Source organism: Numenius arquata, chromosome 7 (genome assembly GCF_964106895.1).
Source record: "Numenius arquata chromosome 7, bNumArq3.hap1.1, whole genome shotgun sequence".
Classification (NCBI taxonomy): domain Eukaryota; kingdom Metazoa; phylum Chordata; class Aves; order Charadriiformes; family Scolopacidae; genus Numenius; species Numenius arquata.
The window spans coordinates 16,759,922-16,786,836 of record NC_133582.1 but is presented as its reverse complement, the minus strand read 5'-3'; the positions used below and the strand labels follow the sequence as shown (position 1 = coordinate 16,786,836).

At 39.8% G+C, this 26,915-nt stretch overlaps 2 protein-coding genes across 2 annotated transcripts; one reads left to right on the top strand and one right to left on the bottom strand.

Annotated features, from left to right (window-relative positions):
- Positions 1-3,771: 3,771 nt before the first annotated feature.
- On the top strand, positions 3,772-17,269 carry TUBE1 (tubulin epsilon 1). The gene is made up of 12 exons (XM_074150656.1): positions 3,772-3,796; positions 3,876-3,949; positions 5,239-5,291; positions 6,538-6,595; positions 7,171-7,286; positions 8,296-8,417; positions 9,699-9,886; positions 10,597-10,772; positions 11,508-11,648; positions 13,739-13,879; positions 14,783-14,957; positions 16,054-17,269. Exons 1-12 carry the CDS (start codon positions 3,772-3,774, stop codon positions 16,210-16,212), a joined length of 1,428 nt encoding a protein of 475 aa, XP_074006757.1. The 3' UTR covers positions 16,213-17,269.
- Positions 17,270-17,883: 614 nt separating this feature from the next.
- On the bottom strand, positions 17,884-25,423 carry CCN6 (cellular communication network factor 6). The gene is made up of 5 exons (XM_074150818.1): positions 25,361-25,423; positions 22,205-22,481; positions 21,536-21,778; positions 18,548-18,741; positions 17,884-18,165 (listed from the first exon to the last, which is right to left on the bottom strand). The coding sequence occupies exons 1-5, from the start codon at positions 25,421-25,423 to the stop codon at positions 17,884-17,886; spliced, it is 1,059 nt and encodes a 352-aa protein (XP_074006919.1).
- Between the last annotated feature and the right edge of the window lie 1,492 nt (positions 25,424-26,915).

Genomic DNA, 26,915 nt, shown 5'->3' with positions numbered 1-26,915 from the left:
AATTTACTTCTCTTTACTATATCACCAGCTAATCAAACACGCAGTATTTGTGGAGGATATCTTCCTCAATTTTCCTTTTTAGGCCTCAGAGATGCAGGTTTTCCCTCTGCAAAACAAGGTTTCCAAAGAAAAGTACTATAAACCAGAGGATACTTCCAGACTCAGGAGAGAGCAGAGAATAATGCAAATTCTCCTGCCCCAAACACGCACATAGACCTTGAAATTACCATTCCATATGCACCAAAGAAAGTCTGTATGTGATGCACTGCATTTTACACACCTCCACGTTAATTTCAAAGCTCCTGGTGTTTAAGAGAAAGGAACCACCTAAGTCAAAATCTTCCCAGAATTCAATTTGTCTTCTGTATCTATCTTAAGAATTATAGCTCCAAAGTACTACAGCCTTCATCTACAAAGATTTTGGAAAACCCTCGAAGTTCTGAGGTACATTGCCAGATCGCACATTTGCATTTTCACTATTAACATAACTACCTCAATTCTGCAGAAAGCCTACCAAAAAAATGAGCACTGACTAAGGAGATTATAACTTTGCCACCTTCAAGGTTTTAATAAGCGTTGTTACAGCCATTACCTAAATCGGGGCTACAACTATAATGTTATTATATCATGGATCATTCTGAAATTTGACATTTGCATGAGTATGTAAGAAAGAATCCAATTTCAAGTTGAAATACTCAACAAACTCCTTCAAAATAGAGTATTTAATTAGGAACTCTGGCCCCTCTATCTCTTATTTGTGAAGATCTGTAGAGATCTCCCACAGTTAAAGGTTCTTACCAACCTTTCCTTCTCCTCAAGGATCAAGAGTATGGACCACAGCCTGAACAGAAAAATGAGAGATGAAGGGTTATAGGTCTGACAATAATTCCCCCAAAGCCAATCATTATAAGTGGTGAAAAAAGAAAGAAAGAAAAAAAAACCCAACAAACAAAAAAACAACCCCAACAAACCTTCATATGTGAACTAAGCCCTGATATAAATCAAGGAATAACATTAGTTCAAATTCCAGTGTATTCTCCCTACAGCAGCATGTGGCCTATATAGTCAAATGACTGTCATTAAAAAGATGCTGAAAGCACAGCACATACTTAACTTGTGATGTACATTTGGCTCTTGTTATGGTTGGGAATTAAGGGTTATTCACAGATTCACACAGTGGTCCATGTCAACTCATTTCCTCTCAATAACATTGTAAGTTATTCCTACAATTCAATTATTCAATTCGTGTTCCAAAGCTGTGGAACGCTATTACTGTATATCATCAACAACAAAAAGTTACTGAGAAAATAAGGGTAAGAAATACACATTAGCATAAGACTGCTGATTAAATGATTAACATAGACAAAAAGTCTCTGAGGGGACCTGACTAGATTGAAGCATTTATACTATGGTAGATGAAGTAGAGCGTCATCATCTACAACAAAACAGAAAGTCAGTGTGTGATTATTTCTTTCACATAGTTGAGCTTCCCATTTCATTAAACCTCTGAGCACATGCATCAAGCCAAACTGGTTATTACACATCCACTTCCTGCCCTTGGACCTCCTTTGGAAGCTAAAAAATATTCCCACATGAATATGAATCTCAATTGCATCTCTGATTCACAGTGTTTCCAAGTTCAGTGAGAATAATCACTTTACATTTGCCATCACAGACCTCTTAATAGCATATTGGAAGCCAAAGCACAGAATTTCTTCCTGCAATCTCATGTTCAATGGAGTGAAACCCATTAAGCTGAATCTTGATGGGACATCAGACACAAAAACTACAGCTAACTGAAAGAACAAATAGAAAGCGTAGCTAACTACACAAAAAGAAAGCAAGTCAGATACAGTAATATGAAGAGATTTCTGTAGACTTTAATTTAAGCTTTAGAATGCTTACAAGCAATGTTGTACTGCTTTTAGCCTAAGTAACATCAAAAAGACCTGTAAAGGGAAGACTTTAAGGACATGATGGTAGGCAAGAAGCATAGAAACAATTTCACTTCTAGTAGCTAGAACAGACCACAGCCTACAGGTTCGGACCAGTTCACGTAACCACAGGGAAGAAAATTAAACTGTAAAAAAAACCATCTAGTTTGCCAGAGATGAGAAATTACTACCTGTTTTCCCGATTAATATTCATGCAGTTTTACACTGGTGATTAGTTTATAAAATAAGTATTTGAGGCAGTGATACTCTATTTGAGCTAAACTTCCCACTTGCCAATAACACTGAAGCCATTGGTCCTTTGCAACTTTAAACCTGAAGCTTGTGTAAGCTCGGGCCACTCATTACTTTTTTCTTAAGAACAATATGAATTTCAAGTAGAAGGATTCTTCTCTTTCAATTATGTTTTTAAAAATTAGTTTTTATATGTATTTCTTACGTATTATATTGTATTGCACAATATTGTATTTGCTGCAGCACATACTTAATCTCTCCAGGGAAGTTTTTTAAAGTAGTCATTTGGTATAACTTTATTTTCCTGTGGAAATATAATTGATCTCTACAGGACAGGATCCTAGGTCATGTCCAGGAGTCAGAGCCATGGTTTCTCCAGAGCAAGTAAAGGATTAAGATACACTGATCTTCAGATTTCTGTTAAGGATTTCATTCAGCAAATTTTGTTTGCACACCAGCACTAGAAATAATATATTTGGAAAAAGCGTGTTTTGTTGGATAGTTTTAGCCATAAAACCTAATGAACTGGGTTGCACGGAAGCACTATTGTTCCCCCACAGGAAGCAGAAATGCCATCCGTGTCACAAGAGAGCTTTCTGCAGTTGACTGCTTTGCGTCTCACACATTCTTTACATCATGTTGCAGCGCAGCTATGCTGTGGACCAGTCTTAACATGCTGGGACAACGGCATCTCTACATTTCTAGTCTCTCATTTTTAGTCCCAAAGTTGCCATGCTCAACACGGGTAAAAGCACCTCCTAATTACACTGTGGACAATTATTTGTGTAAGAAATGTGAAACTGAGCTTAAAGAAAAAGATAGTTTGCAAGCCTGATGGAAGGGTACATCATTACAGCATTTCCACCCCACCATTTTTTTAATTTTAAATTTGTATTTTCACATCATTTGGCACATTTCACACCATCACTCTGAATAATGTATTTGGGGAAAATAAAACGCATCTCCTCACCCATTTTTAGCCATAAAAGGTAATGAACTGTGTTGCATGCAAATATTTCTGTTCTCCCACAGAAAGACTTCATTTGAGGCCTCTGCCATGTCTCTGGTGTTTGGGCTTTAGCAGAGACCCTGTAGCCCCTGACAGGTGTCACCCTCAGGACTACACCGAGCTTGGTGGTACCTCCCCACCTCCACGGCAGTTCCCGTACTGCCGAAGAGGCGACAGGCACCTCACTGCTCCCTCTGCTTCTCTCAGCGCACACTCATTTTTACACCAGACTTTGAATCTTACAGCAGCAGCCGCGTCCCTCAGGATGAACACCCAGACGCCGCTCCCTCACACTGCAGCGCGGGGGGACCCGCCCGCCTCAGGCGAGCTCACGCACGGACACACACGCCCCCGCCCCCTAATGGAACGTTCCACTCGCCCATGGGGAGGCGGCGAGCGCCCGATGGGACGTTCCACCGCAGGAGGAAGGCGGGGGGAAGGAGGCCGCGCCGTTGGAAAAGGCCGCCCACCGCAACGCCCTCTCCCCCCCCACCCCCCCCTCCTCCGCGGCCGTTAAGGGGGCGCGGCTTCCGGGCGCCGAGTTCGAAAGAGAAGGCGGCCGCCGGCCGGCCTGCCATGACCCAGTCGGTGGTGGTGCAGGGTAAGGGGTCTTGGCGCCCGGAGTCCCGTTCTCCCTTCCCTTTTCCTGTGCCTGACCCGTCTGTCTCTCCCCGTTACAGTGGGCCAGTGCGGGAACCAGGTGGGCTGCCGCTTCTGGGACCTGGCGCTGCGGGAGCACGCCGCCGTCAACAAGGTAACGGCGCCGCTTCCTCCCTCACCCCCGCCCGCCCCGCCTCCCCTCACGGCGTTGCCGGCCGGAGCGGGGCGGCGGTTGGGGTGAGCTCGCCCTGAGGAGGCCGACGGTGGCCCTCGCTTGGTTTCGTGTTTTCACTGTGACTGCCAAGCACTGTGTTTGATTAAACCCAGGCCGCTTCGTTGTGAGCAAAACTGTCCCCCAGGTTTCTATGCCCTTTAACTGATAATCTCTAATTCAGATCCGCTTTCTCTGGCCTTTTCACTTTGAAAAGCCCAGGATGGCTCCCTGGTTTGAGGCAGTTAGTGAAAAGAGAGGGTTGTTCGATGCAGGTTCTTTTCCCCGGGCAGTAAAGCACAAAAGCAGTCCCACCAAAGCCCACCTTTATGTTAGCGCGTGCCGTGCGGTGACTCGCTGTACGACTCGCTGTACAGTTGTGAAGGCCAGAATAGCAATGTAAAGAGGGCGTAGGATGGCGCTGGGTACCCTGAACAAAACTACACCCCTCTTGCCATGATTATAGAGATGCTATTTCCTGGTAAACACCCTGTGTTAACCAATAATGACAAGCAGTCCTTCTCTTGAAGCAGCTGTAAAAAGGCAATGGATGAAGTTCATAAGGACGTGGAGAGTCTCTTGGTTTTAGTGTTGTAGGGAGCAATGACTTCCAAATTCTCCTTCGTCAAGTCATTAGGAGTGTGGTAAGCAGTCTGTAAAATAATAACATATTTAAACTTGCCAGGTGTCTTTAGCTTTGTGGTGGAGTAAGTAATTTGCATACTAGCCCTCAGCAGGGAATTCTGGGAATCACTGATACAGTGTGATGTGCTTTCCTTTCCACAGAACTTCATGGATGTTGGTATCATGGGCATGGAGCCCCTGATGAACTGAGTGTTGTAACAGTGATGCCCCAAGTCAGCTAAACAGCAGCTATTCAATTTAATTGAGGGATTGATTCAATTTAATTGAGGATTTAATTGGGATCGTCATTAAAATCCTAAATCTTTAAAAATTAAGGAAGAGTAGTTTTTAAATCATGTGCTGAAAAATTAATTTCCTAGTTATGTCCTCCTGCCAGTTTTTAATATCAAGCTGACGCTTCAATGAAATGTTCTTTTTAGTGCTGACTAGAGCTAGTTGGATTCAACATAGACGTTCACTGTGTTTTGAGGGAGGTGGTTTGACAGGTGACCTTCAGAGGTCCCTTCCAACTTTTAAATTATTCTATGAAACAGCACTGAGAATTTCTGACTTTATGCATTATCTTATGTCATGTTGTTTCCCTTTAGAAAGGAATTTATGATGAAGCATTAAGCAGTTTCTTTAGGAACATAGATACAAGGTAAGTCTTCTTATCGAGTACTCATGAGTTTAACACAGTAGATCAACAATTCTATTATCTTCTCTTAATCGAACTTACAGTTTTCTTTGTTTCAGGTCATATTTAGTTTGTGCTAGAAAAGGATTTTGCTTTTCTGTGTTCTATTTGCTATTCTGTATTCTCCTCAAAACACTATCTTTACCTTTCTGTTTCAAGTATCTGAAATTTGGTGCTATAGTGGACTCATATAGGGAGTTATGTAGGCTAGAGGTATCAGGTGAGTACTGGAGGCTGCAGTGAGCTGCTCAGCTAATGAGCAGTATGTGGAGAGATTCTTTGAGTGAAAGGTTGGAAGATCCTTGAAGAATTCAGTGCAGCCCCATAGTCTCTTCCCCTCACTCTTGATGGAACTGAGCATGGTCAGAACATTTGATGCTGTAGTGAATTTCAGCTAATGTTTTTGTAATTGAATGTAAAATAGCCTAAGAGATACTTTAAATTTAGGCTTGACCAGCCCCCATATTAGGTAAATAATTGAGGGGAAAATTAGGTCTGTCTTCTAGTATCCCTGCCTTTTTTCCCCTATGTTGAGTATAGTTTGGCCAGACCAGGGTATCTCACCTTTTGGGCATAGAAGCACCAGCATTCATGGTGGAAAAAATGCGATTGTACACAATGCGTAGTCCTCTAGGTTAGCTCAATACAACCAATCCTGGAAAAAAAAGAAAGGAAAATTAAGCTATGTCAGCCCAGGATGATTTCAGGACTGGTAAATCTTAATGGCAAAATAAGTCAAGCCGAGTGCTGTGCTAGTGCAGTTACACAGCTTTCACACCTCAGGCAGTAGTACAGTGCTGTATATCCCCCAGTGAAAAGCCAGTGGTGCTGTTTGGTGTACTTTGTTCTGTTATAGGATGCAGATATACCACATGCTGGATAAAAGATAATCCTTTCAAGTTTTGGCAATGCTTGTAGAATTGTCCCAGAGCAGAGGCTGTATCTGAGAGTAGACTTTCAGGGCTTATCTTTTCAGCTTCCTGAAGTACTGTTTAGGATGTTTCTGATTGAGATTGTGTCCTGTAATTGCATTACTTTAGGGAATTATGAGGTCTTTCTTAGCAGCATATTCAGCATGTTTCTGTTTGTCTACACTGTAACAGTCCTCTGAACATGAAAGATTAAGGAGGGAATTTTATTATGATATATATTGCCTTATTTTCTATTACAGTTCTGAGCTTGGATTTTACTTTTTTTTTTTTTTTTTCAGAAGTGGTGGTGATGGCCCTGATATTTACAAAGGAAAAATCTGCTCTTTAAAAGCACGAGTAAGGCAATCTATAAAGGTCATTTTTTTTACATTGCATATTTACATGCAACTGTGTAGGAATTTTCATAAGGCCCTTATGATTGCATATGTTTTTAAATACAACTTTGAATAGTAAAATTTCTAATAGTAACTTTTATGGTTCAGTAAAGTAATGCGGTTTGCTGCCAGTCTGGTTGAGTAATTTACATTATAATTTTAATAAAATGATTGCAGGTATTAGCAACCAAGTTTTTATTTGAATTTTTTGAAGGAATGGATTTCTTAGAGCCACTTTAAGTGATTAAGAGGGAAGAGAACTTGAAACAAAAATTCTTTAATTTCCTTACTTCAAAGTATTGGGGCAAAATATTTTAAAAGTTTAACAAAATGGCATTATCTGAAACACTGTCGTCTTGAATGACAGCCGAGGTGAATCCAGTTGGTCTCCTAGTTAACAGCTTAAAAAAAAAAAGATTCTCTGTAGCACGGTAGAAACAAAATACCTTTTATATGGTAAATCATTTTGTATTTGTGTGATTATTTTGAAGGCTAGTTTGCGTACTGACTGAATTTTAATTCTTTCCTTTCTCAAAGGCACTGTTGATTGACATGGAGGAGGGTGTGGTAAATGAAATTCTGCAGGGACCATTGAGGGATGTGTTTGATAGCAAGCAGCTTATCACAGATGTTTCTGGTTCAGGAAACAACTGGTGAGAACCTCTTCAGAAAGCATTTCTTAGCAACTAATTAGATGGCATTTGAAAAAGGAAAAGATAACAGTAGCTTTCTGGTTTGTTCTGCACCTGGGAAGCTGCAGCATATTGCCAGTAAACTTTGGAGCCACTGGTGTCTGGAACAGGGCTTTGAAAAGCCTTTACAGAAGGATAATTCTGCTGGTATATCATTTTGTCTATTTTTTCTTCCTCTTTTTTTGATTTTCTTTTTCAAAAGAACATGCTTTTTATTTTTGTTTCTTTGGTATTCAGCTGCTTCCATTGCTCAGTCAAAGCCATAATCGACTTTGAGACTGTGCAACTAATGTGGAAATGAGATATATGAACAAATGCACTTCTGATTTCTAAGCACCACAGAGTCTGGCTTTGTGCATACAAACTGTATTACCAAAAAGAGAAATCCAGAAAAAGGTTGATTAACATACTGAATTCCAAATTTTCACTGAGACCTTACTGCACCTCTTATAATATTCAGTGCACTATAGCCTGGAAAGCAAATCAGCAAATGTATGAAAAGAGAGTGCAATACAAGGAATAAAGAATTCTGTAACTTCACCATCTAGCAGACAAGTATTTTGAAAATGAGCTGTTTGCGTGGTTTTTTTATTACTGATAGCAACTGACTCATATAGTACTCAAAGGAATATCAGTATACGTATTACATAGGGAAATCCTTATTTCTAAGGAGTACATAATTTTCATTTCATAATTGCAATTTGATCATCTGATGTGGGAGTTGATTTCCTTATTGGTACAAAGCAATAGTGCACGCTCCAAAGCTGTGAATGCTGCTTGCATCTTCAAAATTAAAACCATATCCTGACTCCCATATTCACATGATGTAGTCACAGCTTAGCAACTCTCATAAATTGGGTATTGCACTCACCTCTGAACTCTAAAATGTCAAATAGGAAGAGTTAAAGTAAAAAACTGAAAGATTGATTGTTGGATTATTTTTTTTTAAGAGTACTTTTTGTCTCTTCAGGGCTGTAGGTCATAAGCTGTATGGCTATCAGTACCAGGAGAACATTGTGGAAAAGCTGAGGAAAACAGCAGAACATTGTGACTGTCTACAGTGTTTTTTTATAATTCATTCTATGGGAGGTGGTAAGTAATTTTTTTTGTTTAATATGATTACACCAGCCACAGATAAAAAAGAAAAACTTGGATCTTGAAAAGAAGATCAATGTAATAATCAATATCACTCAGAGTGCAGAATAAAAAATTTAACACAATCCAATTAAGTGGACCTCGAATTATTTATTATTTGGTTTGTTAGAGCACTGAGGAGCACTAATCATGAACTAAGGCAAGTGCTACCCAGAATAAAAATACTGCTGAAATTTTAAATACGAGGCAGTGGGTGGATCAGGACAGTTACCAAATACAAGGAAACACTGAGGTATTACTGGTCAGAAGAAGGGACAGCGGCCTCAGAACACTGACACCATTGTTGTAATCAAGTTATTTTTAATCATGGGGAAAGAGTTTTCCGAAAGGCTTTGAAGGAAACTTCTAATGTTGCTTGACTTCAGAAGAACTTTGTTTTTTCTGTTTTCCTTCCACTCTTGAATCCAGTCTAGCTACTTTGTTAATAAATCAGGAGGGAGAATCCCTTGCAGTGACAATTTTGTCATTACTGTATTGCCACTAAGCCTTCTTCCCCAAGAAATATGGGGAGAGCCTGTATTATAACTATGATGTGGAAAAAGACACAGAAAATAGCTCTAAATAGGAAGCAAGAGTTTTGTCGAGGGCCTTTTTTGTGGCCATTTGCTTGATTTGAGAGACTCTGCAGATACTGTTTCCGTTATTGCAGAAAATTGCTGTCTTGTTCATAGATGAAATTGTTTTTTCTGTCTTGAAAAAATAAGAGTTCAGTTCTCTGTTTTGAACTCAGTGCCTTGAGCTTAGTGCTAGTGAGGAAAATAGTATGTGTGCTGGGGGAAAGGGGTTGCTCTGTTTTGACTGGCGAGTGAGAAAACTTCATAAAGAAACCCCAAAAGAAAGTAAATAATAGTTTGGGGCAATTCAGTGTTTTTAAAGAAATGTTTTATTTCAAAATTCAAATTAAAGATTTTAAAATAAGAAATAAAAACAGTAGGTCAGAAGAATGTTGGTTAAGTAATAGGAATTTTTGGTTTGCAGACATTCTTGGTATTGCATACTTTATACTATGAGAAATACTGTTATCACTTAATTATTTTTCTGTCTGGGAAAAACCTTCCTGCCTTAATTTACATCCAAGTAGCCTCCACTGTCAGCAAAATGCTTCAGAATATATTACTATATATAATTGAAAAGTTGTATGTTTCAAATATATGAGACTTAAGGTTTAAGATAACATGGGGAACCTTTTATCTTCTCTCATTCTGTCTTTGTAATTAGGGACAGGATCTGGTCTTGGAACTTTTGTACTAAATTTACTTGAGGATGAATTCCCAGAAGTATATAGATTTGTTACTTCAGTTTATCCCTCTGGTGAAGATGATGTTATTACTTCTCCATATAACAGTGTTCTGGCTATGAAGGAGCTTAATGAACATGCAGACTGTGTGCTACCAATAGAGAATGAAGTAAGAAATAATATTCTATTTCTGTCAGTTTCTGTTTTATTGGACTGCACATAAGAAGTGTTTCTTCCTTCAGTGTATTGATTTTGAGTACCAAGTCTTTAAAGCATAATTTCATTTTTTAAAGTAATAATTGAACTCCTAGGTCACTTGCAAACTTCTGAAATTCATATTGGTGTCACTAAAATGTTGCTCTGCACCTTCAAAGTAGTCTAAAGTGAATTTTTTAATGTCTATTTTGAGGTAAACAGTGAAAAGCTTCTATTTACTGAGGCTGAGAGTCTTACCTTGTTTTAGCAATCATTTGTGTGTAGTATTAGTAAGGCCCTGCAAGGGAAATGACTAATCACTCCAAATTCCAACAGACTTACGTTACTGATTGGTGATATGGGCATCATAGGCACACCTGACCACGCAAATCACTAGACTCATTTGTTTCTAAGTTCAATGACTGTCTTGCTGCTTGCTTATGAAAAAAGCAAGAGAAAGTGAAATATATTTAGAGAATATGCTTTTGCTTTCACAGGAATGATGAAAATTTAAAATGTAATTTTAGAAGAATAGGATTTTAAATAGTTGAATAAAATTCAGACTTCTGAGTTGTGTCTGTGTACATGCTTTTCTTTAAGATTAATTGAAATGAAAAATTGGTGTACTGACTTTGAAGGCTCAGTGCTCAAGATTTCTTGTATGCTTTTTTTTCTCTTTCAAAGTCTCTGTTTGATATAGTTAATAAAATTCATCAGATGACCAATTCTGGGAAACTAGGATCAACTGTGAAGCAGAGCAGCTTGGTAACGTCAAGTGCAGGCAGTGCAAAAACTGCTCAAGAGAAGCCATTTGACGCAATGAATAATATCGTAGCCAACTTGCTGCTGAACCTGACAAGGTAAAGTTACAGGTTATTTATCTGTCAAAGTGGTATTGCTGGAGGCAGTGTGTGCTGCAAATATGCAGACCTGCATCATCTTTTCCCTTTGTGTCTCCTCTTCTTAAGAATTAGTTACTAAACGTTAAAGTATTTGGAAGCATTCAGGTTGCAGTGGTGTTTCTCTAGCCATGACAGTCTTAGAAATGGAGCAAGAAAAGTTTTATAGGCAGAAAAATATTGTCCTTTATTAATGCTTCATGGAGCCCAGGGAAGTTTGCCTTTTTAGGCCAGGTGTATTATTTTATAAATACCATCAGATCATTGTTGCTCCTAAACCTTCTATTGCTGCAAGAAACTCCTGTTGAAATAATAAAGTATTGGCCTGCTTTTTTTTTTGAACGGTTTGTCAGGAATGCTAAGTCACGTGCGTTTTATCATAGCATATTTATTAAACCTGGTATTCAGCAGCTATGTCCACATACTGAAAAACAGTGCTAAAGACTACAATCAGGAAACAGGCTCATTCTTGGTGACTTATTGTTCTATAATGAGAAGTGTAAGTAAATAAGATATAGCACTGGTACTGCCAAATGTGAAAGTTTAGTAATTATACATAAACAGTTTCTTGAACGCTACATTGTTTTACTGTTTTATTGTACAGAACAGTTGAAAAATAGATTTGATGAATGTTTACATTATAAAAGTAATTTACTTAGTTCATAACAGTTTTATAACCATTTCTTAATTTTTCAGCTCTGCTAGGTTTGAAGGTTCCCTTAACATGGATCTTAATGAAATCAGCATGAATTTGGTTCCGTTTCCTCGACTTCATTACTTGGTTTCAAGCTTAACTCCTCTGTATACATTGGCTGATGTTAATGTACCTTCTAGAAGGTAAGAAAAAAATATTATGAAAGCTCTACATTTGAAGCTTAATTTCTGATTCTTCCATAGTTAAAAAAAAAAAGTCATACTATAGCAAAACTAAGGCTAGAAGTTTTCTTTCTAGAAGTTTTAAGTCTGCCACGTTTTCAAATTTGTTCTTCTGATTTTTAGGAACATCTATTGTCCCTTTTCTCTGTAATGGTTGAGCCAGTAAACTTGAAATGTATTTTTATCTCTGCTGGGAAATGTTTCTGTTGGAAAAATGTATTACTTAGAACCCACACCACAAGTTCTTTTGAGTAGCAGTTTGCACTCAACTCAAGAAGTACTGTAAAGACAAACAAGGAATTAAACTAGATTGCCTGGGAAGTAATGGCATCTTCAGTCTGGAGATGCAGTGAGCCTATTTAACAGCTTATTGTAACAATAAGCGGAAACTTGTCAAATTTTGTAAGGTTATTTATCCCACTGACACGGCAGAAAAATGACCAGTTAAAATAGTTTTTACTCGTTTTAGTCATTTAAGGTTCAGTCAGCAGAAGTTCCAAATAGTGATAGAGGCAGCTAAGGGTAGGTGATGGAAGTACGCAAAGTGGAGAAGAGGGCACCACCACCCCTTTTCTTTGACAGCAAGTTGTGATGATCAGTTGAACCTCTTGAAACCAATCCCAGAGGGGACAGTACAGCGCTGGAGGGAAGGTAGCAGACTGTGAGGAGGTGCTCAGTTGATCATGTTTCAGAATGAGGAGTGATAAGTAATATTTTTTTCTCCTTTATTTAGCTATTTTTTTAATAGGCGGTTTGTAGTGGAGGTGATTTATAAAAAAAAGAAATAGAGATGATGCAGAGAGTTTGGGACGAATGGAAAGAATAGCTTAGATGTTATGCCTCCATAGAAACCACATCAAGACACCATCTTTGGTATCCCATGGTACAGTGGAACTTGCTTGAAGAGGTGAAAAGAGAAAGAATATGATCTGCAGTGTCATCTTTTAAAGGAGTCATACATGATTGTCCCGGTTTAGCTGGGATAGAGCTAATTTTCTTCCTAGTAGCTGCTGTGATTTGGATTTAGTATAGTAATGTTGATAACGTGTTTTAGTTGTTGCTAAGTAATGTTTATATTAAGTCAAGGACTTTTTCAGCTTCCCATAGAAGCTGAGAGGGAGCACAGGCTGGCTAAAGGAATATTCTGTACCATAGACATCATGTTCAGTATGTAAATGGACTTGGCTGGGGGATAGGAATCGTCATTTGCTGCTCAGAATGGGCTGGGCAACTGATCATCAGGTGGTGAGAGAAGTTGTATTGCATCACTTGATTTTGTATATTCTTTTACTATTATTTTTATTTTTTTTTCTCTTCTGTTACTGTTCTATTAAGCTGGTTTTTTTTCTCAACCCACAAGGTTTTTTTCTCTCTTCTCCCTACCCTATTTGGAGGGGGGGAAATGAGTGAACAGCTGCATGGTTCTAGCTGCCAACTAGGGTTAAACCACAACAATGATAAAATTAGAATAAGTAGACAAATAAATATAGTCTGTCAAAAAAAAATAGTCTGTCTGTTCATAAATCATTAATCAAAATTATACACTTCTATGATTTGTGGATCCTTTTAAACAATGAATTGTAACAGGCAGATAATCAGTTCTGTAAGGGTCAGCAGCACTTCGGTATTCCTAGTCAGATCCTTCACAAACAGTGAGATTGTCCACTCAAATTGTCCTATAGCTAGAACCTCAAGTTGTTAAATCTTTTTACATATTTTTAATACTTTGTAACCATAGACCTAAAATTGCTGTAATAAAGGTCTCTTAGTTTGCCTGCTTCTCTGACTTCAGGCTTAACAGTGGCTGTAACATGAGGGAGAAGAGAGAGGGGGAAAAATGGGTCTGGTGTGTTTTTAAAAACTTGTAAAGCCAACATATGGACATATAAAGGTTTAAATCTTTTTCCTGTCATTCACAGTCCCAGGTTAAACGTACCTTTATCTCCAGAAATTTATGAACTTGAATTTTTAAACCCTGAAGGTGGGCATACTGAAGAACTTGTGTAGTCTGCTTCAGTAAGAGTAGGTAACTCTGTTTTCTTTTCCCCTAGGTTGGATCAGATGTTTTCAGATGCTTTTAGCAGAGATCATCAACTAATTCAAGCAGATCCAAAGCACAGCCTCTACCTTGCCTGTGCCCTTCTCGTTCGAGGAAACGTGCAGGTTTCAGACCTTCGCAGAAATATTGAAAGGTTTGTAATACCACGCAAACTAGTCATGGGACTTATTGAAATTGTTGTCAGTTGTCCAAAGCACTCTCACTTTTCATTTGAAGTATTTTGATACCAAATCAGTTTACTGAGAAATATTTTTCTTCATTTCAGAAGGGAAGAAAATGTAATTAATGTACATTATAAGTTAGAATAAGTCACAGCATTCTTGGATTTCCAAATAAAGGGAGCCGACTAGGTGTCCCTGTGCCACTCCTCTCATTCTCAGAAATGCAAAAGAAAGCAAAGCCTGACCTTCCAGAGGTCTCCTGCCAGTAAAGGATTTTGGAGGAATAAATTCGTAGTAGAAGTTTGTTTTTACTGAACAGAATGCCCCTGTCTGTCACGGTTACTTTCATGTAGATAGGGAATCATCCTTATTTTAACAACTCTGTTGTTGGCACTCTGTTTCTACCTCTTACACTATTGATCTATATATAGTTACAACAGGAAAGGCAGGCAAACTTTGTGTAGAGAATGGAGTTTACAGGCAGACAGGGGTGCGTGGGGAAAACTTCTGAGAATCTAAAGCATTTTACTTATTTCTAAACTACAGTTAGACTGACTGTCCCCACACAGTAATAAACTGCCCCTCGCCTAAATCTCAGAGTGCTTGCAGTCCCTTTTATGTAAATAGCTCTTTGTAACTTTACTTTTCAAACCCTGATACATTTAAATTAACAAAATAAAATTGGTGTTGGCAATTTAAATTTAAAATAGACACAGTGTTTTACTTTTGAATAGGTTACTTTAGATTTCAAAGTAAAACTGGCTTGCTTAGTTCTGAAAACTTAAATGTTAACCTTTTCAGACTCTTTGTTAGCAAAGGAAACTTAAACTTCGTGTTCTTTACATTCCTTAGGTAACTAAATTTTTGTATCACAGGTTGAAGCCTTCCCTGCACTTTGTCTCCTGGAATCAAGAGGGCTGGAAAACTGGTTTGTGTTCAGTACCTCCTGTGGGCCATTCCCATTCCCTTCTGGCTTTAGCAAACAACACCTGCGTAAAACCAACTTTCATTGAACTCAAAGACAAATTTATGAAGCTTTACAAGAAAAAGGTACAACTCTTGTCATTATAACATCCATAGCCACTAATCGTTAGCATCTTGCTTTACTGGGAAGAAAATCTTAGTATCACCAAGGGACTGCTTAAAAGTAACAGCCCAAGATTTTTATTTGTGTCACCTATCAAGGAATCGTTCTAACACCTGCTGCTTTAAAAGTGTAAACCCCATATTAATCTGTACCTACTGCCAATGTACTTTCTTTCTTCAGCAGCGAGGCAGTATCTGACAGATCTGCCTACCAGTTTGTGTTAGGTTAACCTTGGCTGGCCCCCAGGTGTCCACCAAGCTGTTCTCTCACTTCTCTTCCTCAGCAGAACTGGGGCAGAAAGTACAATGAAAAGCTCATGGATCAAGATAAGGACAGGTTACTGTCATGGGCAAAACAGACTCGACTTGAGGAATATCAAATTATTTTATTGCCAGTTAATAACAGAGTAGGATAGCAAGAAGTAAAACTGCAACTGAGAACACCTTCACCCACTCTTCTTCCCAGGCTCAGTTTCACTCCTGCTCCTTCTTCAATGATCTTGGTGTCAACAGGGCTGTTTCTGTCACATTTTCCTCACTCCTTTCTCTCACAGCTGTTGTGCGGCATTTTTTACCCCTCCTTAAATACACTCTCACAGAAGCACTACCAGCATCACTGGTGGGCTCAGCTTTGGCCAGCAGCAGGTCCGTATTGGAGCCGTCTGGAACTATTGAAGCTGTGTCCAACATGGGGGCAGCTCCTGGTGTCTTCCCACAAAAGCCGCCCCTGCAGCCCTATGCTCCCCCCTGCTGCCAAAACCTTGCCACCTAAACCCAATACGCAGTTTGGTCAGGTGTACTCGAGAAGACAGAATATGAAAAGATGGATGTGTAAGAAATCAGTAATATCAACTGTGATTCCATAGGGGATTGTTACTGAAGTTGTCAAGTATTTAAACAACGGGTGTCATGATGTAAGTGTTTACTTTCTACAGTGCTTGCAGTGCTCCCCTCTTCAGTGCAGGCTAAATGGTACTTATCAAGCCAAAGGAATTAGGTGCCAAGAAAAAGGATAACACTGATTTTTTTTTTTTATATATTTTTTTTTTTACTCTCATAGGCTCACCTTCACCATTATCTGCATATAGAGGGGATGGAGCAAAGCTGTTTTTCTGAAGCCATATCATCTTTGTCTGATCTAATAGAAGAGTACAATGAACTGGATGCAACAAAAGATGGGCCTAGAACAGATCCATCAAGACTGAAGATAGCTGTTTAAAGAAGGAAGAACTGATTTCTTTATAAACAAATAATACCCCCAAGCATCCAGCCACTTCACTTAAGCAGAATGAATTGCAGCGTGCCCAGCTATTGTAATTCCAAAGGGAGACTGGGACAATGGCTTCCTCAGCTCCGAGGGGTGTCATATTAAGTGACAGGTCCAGCCTGTAAGACAGATTTGAAGGCAGCTAATTATGGCGGATATCAGTAAGAGCAGTCTTCATAATTGTAGAGTAAATTGGCATACCATATGCTGTAAAGAGAAGAAAGAGACATTTGTAACAGCCAAAAATGTAGTTCTTTTCTCAGACTCTCAGCTTACGGTAAACTAAAGGTAGGCCTTGCTTCAAAGAAGAATCACCATTGCAAGATTTGTTTTTTAACAGACGACTATGAAGAGAAGAAAAGCCCGCACGGTCTTTTCAAAGATGAAAGCAAGTCTCTGATGAAACTGGTTTCTTAAACTTCGCAGGGTAGTAATTTCAGAATGCTCTAAGCTGTGTTCACAGTTTTAATGTTTTTGCTTCCATGTTGTACATATCTGTATTAGAGCATTCTGAGTTGATGTCAAAATGGGCAATATCAGAAAATTCAACAAAATTTTGTTTCAAGTATTATACTTGAAGTATTAATAATATATTATTTTAATGATTCATATTCATGAATGCTGAGTTGCACTTGATAATGAAATAGTATAATATACCTCTGAGCGAAACATGCACTTACAATGAAGTTGTGATGACTGTTTGGAGAACAAAGTTTCTATGCTTAAAAGAATGCAAGTAAAATAGATGTTTTAATATTTATAATTACCAGGGTAAGTAGAGTTTTATATTACAGTAAGAACTTTTACAAAACAATGTACAGCTATTTCCAGTTTCTTGCCAGTCTTGGCTGCCTTGGAACAGCAAGAGGGGTGAACTGTTACAAATCAAACTGGATCAATACAATGATTTATTAAAGCTTGAAGTCCTTCCAGCAGAGTTGGAGTGGGTGTGTAAGCAAGCACAATTTTGAATGTATACATCCAGAAGTATTCAATAAAACATTGTGATAACATTTCTTGAAAACATTTTTTTTAAAACATTCTAAAAATAGTCATTTCCTTGAAATTTTGCATCTGTTATCTGCGAGTGCCCACTTATTTGTTCCTTTACAAGTGCATTGCTTATATTCACAACACCAGAGAAAGATTATCTGCTGCAAAAAGCAATCTGAGCTTAAAATTGACTTCTGTTTGAAGCAGCATTGATGTGTTTTACTATTGCAGATACATAAGAGAAAATGTTCGTTTGAGAATCAAGAATGATAGATGAAGTATTACAGGGTATTTTTTTTTCCTAATTAGAACGTCTGTGAATTGACACGTATTTGTCTTTGTGGGCAACAACTTGTTACAGTGGGGTACAAAGCTGTCTGGCTGTGCCTTTTTTAATTAATATTTTGACAAGATATATACATCCTTCTCAAGAATGTCTTTCAAGGTATAAAAACAATTACATTTAAAAAGATGTGCTCTCACTTGCATTTTCCAGGTGCTATTTAAAAAGTGAATATTCATATATGTAGTGTCACTATGAACACTGCTGTGGCAGGGGGTTACGCTGACTCTCCAGGGTGAGAATGTGCTGTTGCACCTTTGGTACGTTACAGTCAATGGCGTAACTTGTCATAGAACTTTGAGTTCGGAAAATATATCTCCTGGAGCACTGCAGATCCTCTGACAGACGCATGATGTTATCCACATCATCTTCCACTTAAAGAAGCCTTCATTGGGACACTCGAACTGCACGGTGATCATCTTGGACTTATTAGGTACGCAGCACCTCCTGTCCAAGCACACCCCACAGAAGGTCAGTTTGTAGCTTTGAGTAGTCGAGCATCCCGAAAAAACAAGTTTCTCTGCTGCAGGAAGCTGGAAGGTTGGTTGGCATGTTTTTCCTTTTGGAATCTTTAATATAAAACCAAAGAAAAGTCTGAGTTTTTTACACATTAAAAACAACATGTATGGAAAAAATGGCAACATTTACATAGAAATATCTTCAAAATTACTCCTGAAAGCTGTCTTATTTTTCTTTATCAGCCACCAAATAGAAAATATTTTCGGAGTGACTGAGCACCAGGACAGCACTAGCAATGCTTCAGGACATTGTATTGTTTTGTTTGAAATTGCACATCTGTAGTTTACTATTGACACCTGAAGGCTGAGTGTAGAAAACAGAAGAGTTGTTTTAAAATCCTTTAAAAAAGGAAAAAGTCATTTTATATTAGAAGTTACTAATACATCTATTTTTCCATTGCTTCCAATATTTTCATTTTCTATTAGGAAATACCTTTATTGTCTTTGGGACATTGGTCAGACAAGGCTGGATTAAGCATAATCTCTTTTCTTTTTTCATTTCACACTTTCTGTTGTCGTTGGTCACTCGGCTGGATATGCCAATGCCGCAGGTCCTGGAACAGGGCGTCCAGGGCGTTGCCTGTACCAGGCACTTCTTCTTCAAAACCAGCGGCAAGATTCTGTAAGCTGACACACAGCCATATATTATTTATGCAGCAGAACAGCCCCAAAAGGGTTAGTTGAAAACTAAGAAGATAAGCATTTGATTTCTGTCCATAAAGGTGCTTTTGTAAATAAATCTAAAAATGGGGCATAAACAAAGTTCTGCAGAGGCCAGCTGAGCTGCTGTTAAGCTTTACTGTCAGTGGGTACTGGGATCCTAGCAAGGACTAGGAAATCGCTTGTGTTGTATGAGCCTCCAGTTTAATGTGATGGAAATGTTACGTGGAGAGAGTTATTTGTGGAATTTGTATGAAATATCCAGAAGGGAAGAGACACTGAAAATTATTTAAGGCCGAGCATAGCTTGAAAAGGGATGCTGAAAACTTTAATGTGGATTTCTTTGCAGATACTGTGAAGGATTTAGGTTTGTATTGAGGAGTAAAATTCTCCAGTCACTTCTAGGTATCGCCAAAAAGCCTATTTGCTGATGGATTAGGGCTGGATTAGGTGGAGTGCATTTTAAAAAAGAAACAAAATTGCAATGCAAAAATTCATGGTGAAACTTTGCCAAAAAAAAAAAAAAAAAAAACACAAAAAACAACCCTGACTCTGGAATCTGTGCATTTAGGTAACAGTAGGGGCAGAATTACAAGGACACTTGAAAAGTAGAGAGCAATTTAAAGATCTCATTGTAGCAAGTAGATTAAGAGCCTGTCACAGATCTGCAGCAAATAAAGGGAAGTTAACTGGATGTTTATATTTGGTATGTTTTTAAAGTGTGACCTATGTACATCCCTATGTATCTAAATCAGGGAAACAGAGTTGACAAGGGAAACCAGAAAACAAAGCAAGAGCAGTGAAATGAAACCTAGCATTTGTGATCCACACTAACAGGAAAAAAGACCTTTCAAAATAGGTATTGACCCTTTGAGCCATCCGTGCAACTCCTGCACAGGTTGACAGGATTCTGCTGCTGCACTGGGAAAAGGAAAGGGAAAAGTCTCACTCAAACAAAATTTCAAGGTGCTTTTCTTCAGAGGGAGACAGGGCTCTTTGGGGGGTTTTGCACATTTGCAGTTCCTCATTTTCTATGCTGTCTGCTTTTTCCAAATATCTGCTTTGGCCCAGAGCTTCAGATTTGTTATCTTTATATAGCTCAGTCGATGGTAGCTCAGGGAATCTTGCTGGAATAGCCTTGCCTCTGGTCTGTCTAGGAGCACTGTCCTAATTAGCTGTCCTTCTTCATCAGCTGTGTCTTGGAGCAGGAACAATTAAGCGGGTTTGTATCACCTGAAGAACAGCATCCTTCAGCAGGTACAGCCAGCACAGGGACAGGCTGGCGGGTCCCTGAGCCGAGTCAGACAGAAGGTGGCTTTGCAACCTGGGCGGCTTTTCTCAGGGTTATGTTGTGCATAACGAAACCCCCGAATAAACGCTGTGAGGTGCGGTGCCGCAGCCTGCTCACCGAAGGGGTTACTCAAAGTCGGGCCTCAACTTCTGGATCCATTGAAGTGCTACAAAGTAAATGGCTTAACGCTGTTCTCCCAGTGTATCTGTACCACACACAAATCCAATTAATGTGTTTTATGGAGTCAAATGGTTTGGTTGCCATTGTTTTCAGTGTGTGATGTTCTCTCTCTGATCAGATCAGCGTTTGAAGTCAGTTGTCTTTCCGAGTGCGGTTCTATACACGGCATTCAGTATATTTCTGTAAAAAGGCTTTGACGCTAGTTCTAGCTATTGTATCATAGTTTTGAAGTAAAGATGAGCTTCCTTTTTTATTTTTGCTAACTTGCGTAACCACTGCTACTGTGTTAGAAGTTGTCCAAACTGAACTTCAGATTTTGTAAGTGGGTATTTGTCTGTGGGTGGGTATTTTTGTAAGTGGGTATTTGTATTTGTCTGTAGATTGACACATGCATGTCTACCTATTTACTCAGCACTCTTTTACAAAGATTTTCTGATAAGAAGAAAGAGATCTCAAAACTTATTTTATCAGTCCATGATGATGCTACAGGCCATAATTCAAGTTGCTACCAAATAAATGGCTCGGCTTTCTGTTACCCACATTAGGTGTAATGAAGCCGAGTTTCACCACGGAAACTTGCATTTTCAGACACAAGAAAAAGACAGCACAAGGGCAGGGGAGGGCCAGGAGAGCTGCTTCTGGCAACAGTACTTCCTTAAAGTGGAAAAGAGAGCTAGAGTGTTAGCAGGAGAGCAAGAGTGAGGTTCAAGGGAATATCAGCTGACCCTGGCAGAACCGCCTGGATGACTGCTGTACAATTTTGATCAGTTGAATAGACCAGAGATTGGGGGGAGGGTGGTCCTTGCAGGGACCTGAAATTTTGTGAATTGATTAAAGCTGCAAGGCAGTCTTCATAATTTTCTGCTTTCTATTGAAAGAGCTCTGCAACGTGTTAATGCATTTATGTGAAAACCAAGACTCACCACCACCAAGCAGGAGAAAGTGAGACAGCTCCCAGGCTGCGAAATGGCTGTCCACCAGCAACCCTAATTGGTCTGATCTGATGAGTAGTAAAGTTCTGCAGAAAGATGGGTTGAAGGCAGCTTTGGCCAATTCCCTGGTGACAGCAGCCAAAAAGGCTTTTTGCTTTTCATATTCATCGGGTTTAAAGAAAAGAGTCTGTGACCTAAGAGTAAGAGGGGTAATTGGGACCGACCAGTCACCCGGGCAATGGCCTTCAGCGCGAGCTGAGAACTTGCCAGCGCGCTCCTTGCCTGGCTGCTGGAGCCAGGGACGCTAAACGCCGCAAGGCTCATGGACAGAAAAGTTTACCAGTGTCGCCAGACACACCTGACATCAGTCTGTAGTTTGTTGATTGAAGCTGCTTGTGCTGTCCCGGGCCACAGATGGATTGTCCAGACTTCCTTCTGCCTGTGACCCTGGTGCAGGGACTTGCTGCTGGTTTGGGGGTGAATACAGGTGTACATCCAATTGCACCACTGACACACAGGCACTTGTAAAGTGGGTTAGGTTGGAAGGTCTGCCCGTTAAGATAATAAACTCCATTGAGCTCACATCCTACAGCTACCAGATCTGCAAATGGTAAACAACAGTTACTGACACAGGAGGAGCAGGAGGTGGTTCTTGCTTACAATCTGCTAAAATGCGATCAGCCTTTACTGCACCCACAGCTTCCAGTTCTTCCCAGCCCAAGCAGTTTCGTTTTTTATTATTTACGCCCGGTGACTACAGCAGCCAGGCTTCAAATCAGTCATCAACGAGTATGCAAATAACATGCTTGTGCACAACGAAGTGGTTTCTCTAACACATACACAGGTAAGTTTAAAGCCAGCCCCGGCCCCACCCTCAGATTCTCTGACTGCTGGAGGACTAAATTAGGATAAACTGCCTAGCCCAGAGCCGTGCGGCACCAGCAAGCGGAGTTTTCCTCCAAACCCATCCTCCTGCGTGGTCCCTCCCTCCTGGATTTCAAGAAGGGAAGGTGAAAGAACAACTTACATGCGCACACGCCTGTTTCGTACCTAGGCTGGTCTGCCGAGTAGTCGCAGTAGAGGCCTTTGTGGGGGTCACAGATGTCTGCCTCGTTGCAGGTCTCTCCCGACTGCTTGGCACAGACCTTACAGCAGCCGCAGCCATCCTTCACCAAGCTTACCCCGGGAGTGCAGGCCGGCACCGGCGGGCATCTGCATGGCCAGTGACAAACCTCCTTGCGCTGGGGGACTTCACCGGTTTCGGAAGGTTTTTCTCCAGGTTTCACTGGTGGGCTGTGGAAAAACTTACACACAGTGGGGTGTTTTGAGAGCTGAATGCATTATGCGTAGCTGGGATAGCATAAATGGAGTTGGGATGGAAAAAGCTGTGAAGTTGTATGAAGACGCAACATTTCTCATCACACAGGATCCAAGAAGTGAGAAGCCATGAGGTTTAGGTAGGAGACAGAGGATCAATTTCATCAGTCACTGTCATGCACTGAGGTGTCATTCCACCAGTGAGCCTGGCCTACTGCCTGGATGAAACACAATTAATTGGTCTTTCCTTTGCCTTCAGTAGAACAAAAGCTGTAGCAGAGCTAAAGTAGGAAAAGAAGTGTTTTAAATTAGGCGGTGGATTTATTTTAAATATTCCTTCCCAGTCAGAATTCACATCTTTTTTTTTTTTTCTTTTTTTTAAGAAAAGGCAGTCTGAGGTAATTCTTGATGGGTTTATTTTCCTGAGGCATTGGGGAAGATTAAGTCAGCCCAGAGTATAAAACGATCTATTTGAGATAGAATATAGCTATCTACTTTTCTGAAGAACTACATCTAAAACCTAACAGTTTAGACCTTAGCATTAGATCTTTTCGTGCTGCTGAATTCAGCAGAAATGCAGATCATGATATAGTTATCCATTGCGGATGGCTGGATCCATAGTGGAGTAGGGGCACGCACAGCGCTTGGCCACCAGCACAGTGTAAGGCCTGGGAGCTGCTCTCATCAGGCAGCTCTGGCTGCCCAAAGAGCAAGAGGGAAAGAGGAGATCCAGCCCCTCATCAGGTGCCAGTATCACCATCTAGCTTGCAGAAAAAAAAAAAAATTTAAAAAAAATTATATATATAGCTTATTTTTTTTCCTGGGCACATCAAGCCCCACCTACAGTTTCTCCCTCCTCCTCCAAACTGGGCTCTGATGTAGAAACCATCTCCAGCAGAGGCTAAGGGAAAGTTGGGGAAGGGGCTGCTCAGTTGGGTTTCCTTTCAGTTCAACTTTCAAACGGGAAGTATCTGCAGAATTCAGCGTTTCATATGTTATATCCTATGAAAGCTCTCACAGCATCATTGGGCTGGCTTAATTGCATGCAGCAGTAAATGACCTTTTAAAAGGTTTTTTTCTACCATTAATTTCCATTTTTCACAGTCATTTACAACTATACTTATGATATCGTAATCCACAGCTACTAATGAAGCTCCATAGTAGCTTTCAAGTTCCTTTGGCTGAATGATTTTAAAGATACACATTAATTCACAGAGGCAATTCATATAACAAGTGAATATTAAACAACGTCATGTGGTATTCCATGCAGCGTGCAGAAGAGAGTTTCATTAATGTGTTGTTTTGTTAACCATTTGCTGATAGAGGATTTCTTCTAATTCTTTTTACCTAAATGCAACAATAATACAGGAACAACTAACTTAAGTATACTTTTTTTAGGCAGCTATGCCTTCCCTATAGCTTCCCCAGCTATAAACCATAGTGTTAATTTGATGAACATGTGCATTGGAGTGTAAAGCTTCTTAAAGGCTTGTTCCGGAAACAAGACACACAGGTGTTCCTACGCATTTAGCAGTGTCCAAGACTGTGTGGTTGCTTTAGGAAAGACTTCCTTGCTGCTTTTTTTCTTTTTAAGCAGAGTACTATTATTATTAGGAATTTGGCCATGTGCCAGCTATATGAGGCTATGTGGCTTAAATCAGATATCGTGTTTCAAAATGGGTATATGTAGCAGGAAATAATTTCTGTGCTTCCACCAGTAAGTTTAATTTGTATTACAAATTCAAACGTTCTTTAAACCTACAGAATTCTACCTAGGCAAGTGATTCTTTTCTCTCCTATTTTTAGGGAAGGATGTCAACTGAAAGGTGTGAGATTACAAAGTTTCCCAGTAAGAAAAACACCATCAGGCAAATATCTGATGATTTTAACTGTGGAATTACTGAGGAGCTCCGTCCACCTGAAAAATCTTCAACAATCTATTGTTACCATGAAAATTTAAATTTTGCTTGTAAAATTTACAGGCCAAATATTTTTCTAATACTTGTTTCCCTAAGTTTCTATACCAAAGCGATTTACAGCACACAAGCCCACTGCATACTTTTCCTGGTCCTAATCGGCAGATCAGAAGATACCATTGTGTAGGAACCTTTCATGTGGTGTTTGTTGTCCTATGTTTTAAAAATTCAGTAAGGTCTGTTTGGCATAACTAAGCAAATAGCAAAAGTAGGCAATGTATTATTGCTAATGTTTGGTTATCTTAGTCTGGCTTTAAAAATACAAAAATTTAGCAGAGGGAGACAGGCATTTGAAAATTCTCCATCTGACATTCATTTTGATCGTAAAGGAAAAATACACTGCATACACATAGAGTGGATTTTCAAATTTAAGTAAATAAATAGTGAAATTGGCCTTTGACACAAATACCTTCAGCGAAAGCTATCACTTAAAATTTTCTCATAAAAGACAAAGCATATCACAGCCCAGGTGCCTTTCTCATTTGTAAAACTAGCCTTAAGACAGACCACTATGTACATATATGTGTATATATATATATGGAATATGAGCATGGACGAGCTGTATACTTTCTTACTGCATCAGATAACCATTCGTGCTTATATTAAAAAAAAAAAAAAAGCAAGGTCACTGACAATTTCAGCTTCCCTAACACTTTTTTTCCCACCAAATCATATTAAGGTACAGATTAGAGACAAAAAAGATACCAAAATCAGGACTGATGCAGTAAATAAGCTGCAAATGAAATTTACTCAGGAGTAGGGAATGGTTCCTTATGCTTTATGAGGAATTTGCGTCTCCAAAATTTATTTTGTCATTAAGCAAATAAAAGCTTTAAACCGGGACAGGGTGAGGGAGGGAGAAATCTTTTTCTTCTTTTTAATGAACTTACCTGTTGCGTATAAGGGATGATGAAGATGGTGGGAAAAAGGAGCCACCGCATGTTCCTGCACATTCAGAAGTGAAACTGGGAGATAGGGAACAGGCTGAGCTGTGTCAGAGGAAGCACTGAACACAAAGCTCTCCTCTGTCTCCCTTGCCAACCCTACTTTCCCCAGCACATGCACGAACACATACACACATTCACACTTGAAATTCTCCACTTCATACAGAACCAGCTTCACACTGAAATTTCCAACTGATCCTCTTTTCTCTGCCCAGCACTAGAATATGCATTTTCACACCCTGCTTGATCCCATCCAGCTGCTTCAGCAGATTCTGCCTGACTTAATTGAGGTCGGGTGGGGTGACATCTGATTCTTAAACTCTTGCTGCTGGAAGTGTAGTGTTATCTTTAACCTGTCTTTAAGTCCGTATTACAGGAATTTCTGAAATCTGAAGGGCAGAGCCTAAAATACGTCTATTTTTTGAGACAGAGAAAGCAGATTTTCCCCAAAATTTTTGATATATTTTGTCTGGCAGAACCATAGCATAAAAATTAACACCATCAGTACGTGCTCCCTAAATAGGGAAAGAGATGCTATAGTGTGTTATAACGCTAGTACATATTCTGCACTCCTTCTTTCCGTGGAATCCTAATGGGGAAACCCAATCTATAACATACTTTTCCCTGACGTATGCACCTTGTCTTACTGCCATGCCACCCTGCTTAAACATAAGACCATTCAAATCCCCAAATTTCCTTCTCCGTAATATGAGCCAGGTGACGTGCCTGATTTTTAGGCTAACAAGTGAGGGTCTCTAGGATAAGATAAAAGCTCCACCACTGCAATAGTGGTGTCGGGGGTTCCCTGGTGAGTGTTCATCCTCACTCAGTCACCTCCTGTGAAGTCTAAGGGAGGCTGCCAAAGCCCATGCTCACACAGCAGCTCTGTGTGGACGGAGGCAGTGATGGGAGTATAGAATCAAATCCAGTCTGAGCAATTCTGGTTGCCTCCCTGACTGGGAGCGCCACAAGCCCTCTGCAGTGACAAATGAATCCTGAACTGCCCTCCAAACTCTTGAGCAGTCAGCTGTAAATCACTGAAAAAATGCTCTTCTTTAGCATGTTCACTTTGTCACATGCTTCAACATAAAGTCCAAACAGTACCTGGGTACTGAGTGGATGCTGCAGATCAGCTCATTTCAGTGACATTACTCTGAGTATGCGTCTGTTCAGACCAGGTCTGACTAAAACCTTGTGTTTCCCATTAAAAGCTTAGGAACACAGCACCTAGGTTTCTCAAAAATCTCTTCTGTATACTTTCAAAACACAGCTTGTTCCATAGGATTGGAGGATAACTGAGGTTGGAAGAGACCCAGGAGGTCCCTAGTCCAACCAGTGCTCAAGCAGGGTCAGCCCTGAGATCAGACCAGGTTACTCAGGGCTCTGTCTATTCGGGTCTGGAAAACCTCCAAGGGTGGAGGCTGCCAGACCTCTCCTGGCAGCCTTTCGGAGTGATAATAATGAGCAATGCAGGCTGTCTGAGGAGATCCCAGGTACAGTT

Coding starts and splice junctions, on each gene's coding strand:
- TUBE1 (XM_074150656.1), top strand. CDS start 3,772: ATGACCCAGTCGGTGGTGGTGCAGG. Junction 3,950..5,238: donor AGCACGCCGCCGTCAACAAG/GTAACGGCGCCG, acceptor GTTTCCCTTTAG/AAAGGAATTTATGATGAAGC. Junction 9,887..10,596: donor TGCTACCAATAGAGAATGAA/GTAAGAAATAAT, acceptor TCTCTTTCAAAG/TCTCTGTTTGATATAGTTAA.
- CCN6 (XM_074150818.1), bottom strand. CDS start 25,423: ATGTGCAGGAACATGCGGTGGCTCCTTTTTCCCACCATCTTCATCATC. Junction 21,779..22,204: donor CGAAACAGGCGTGTGCGCAT/GTAAGTTGTTCT, acceptor TACCATTTGCAG/ATCTGGTAGCTGTAGGATGT. Junction 18,742..21,535: donor AAACTACAGACTGATGTCAG/GTGTGTCTGGCG, acceptor GCTGTGTGTCAG/CTTACAGAATCTTGCCGCTG.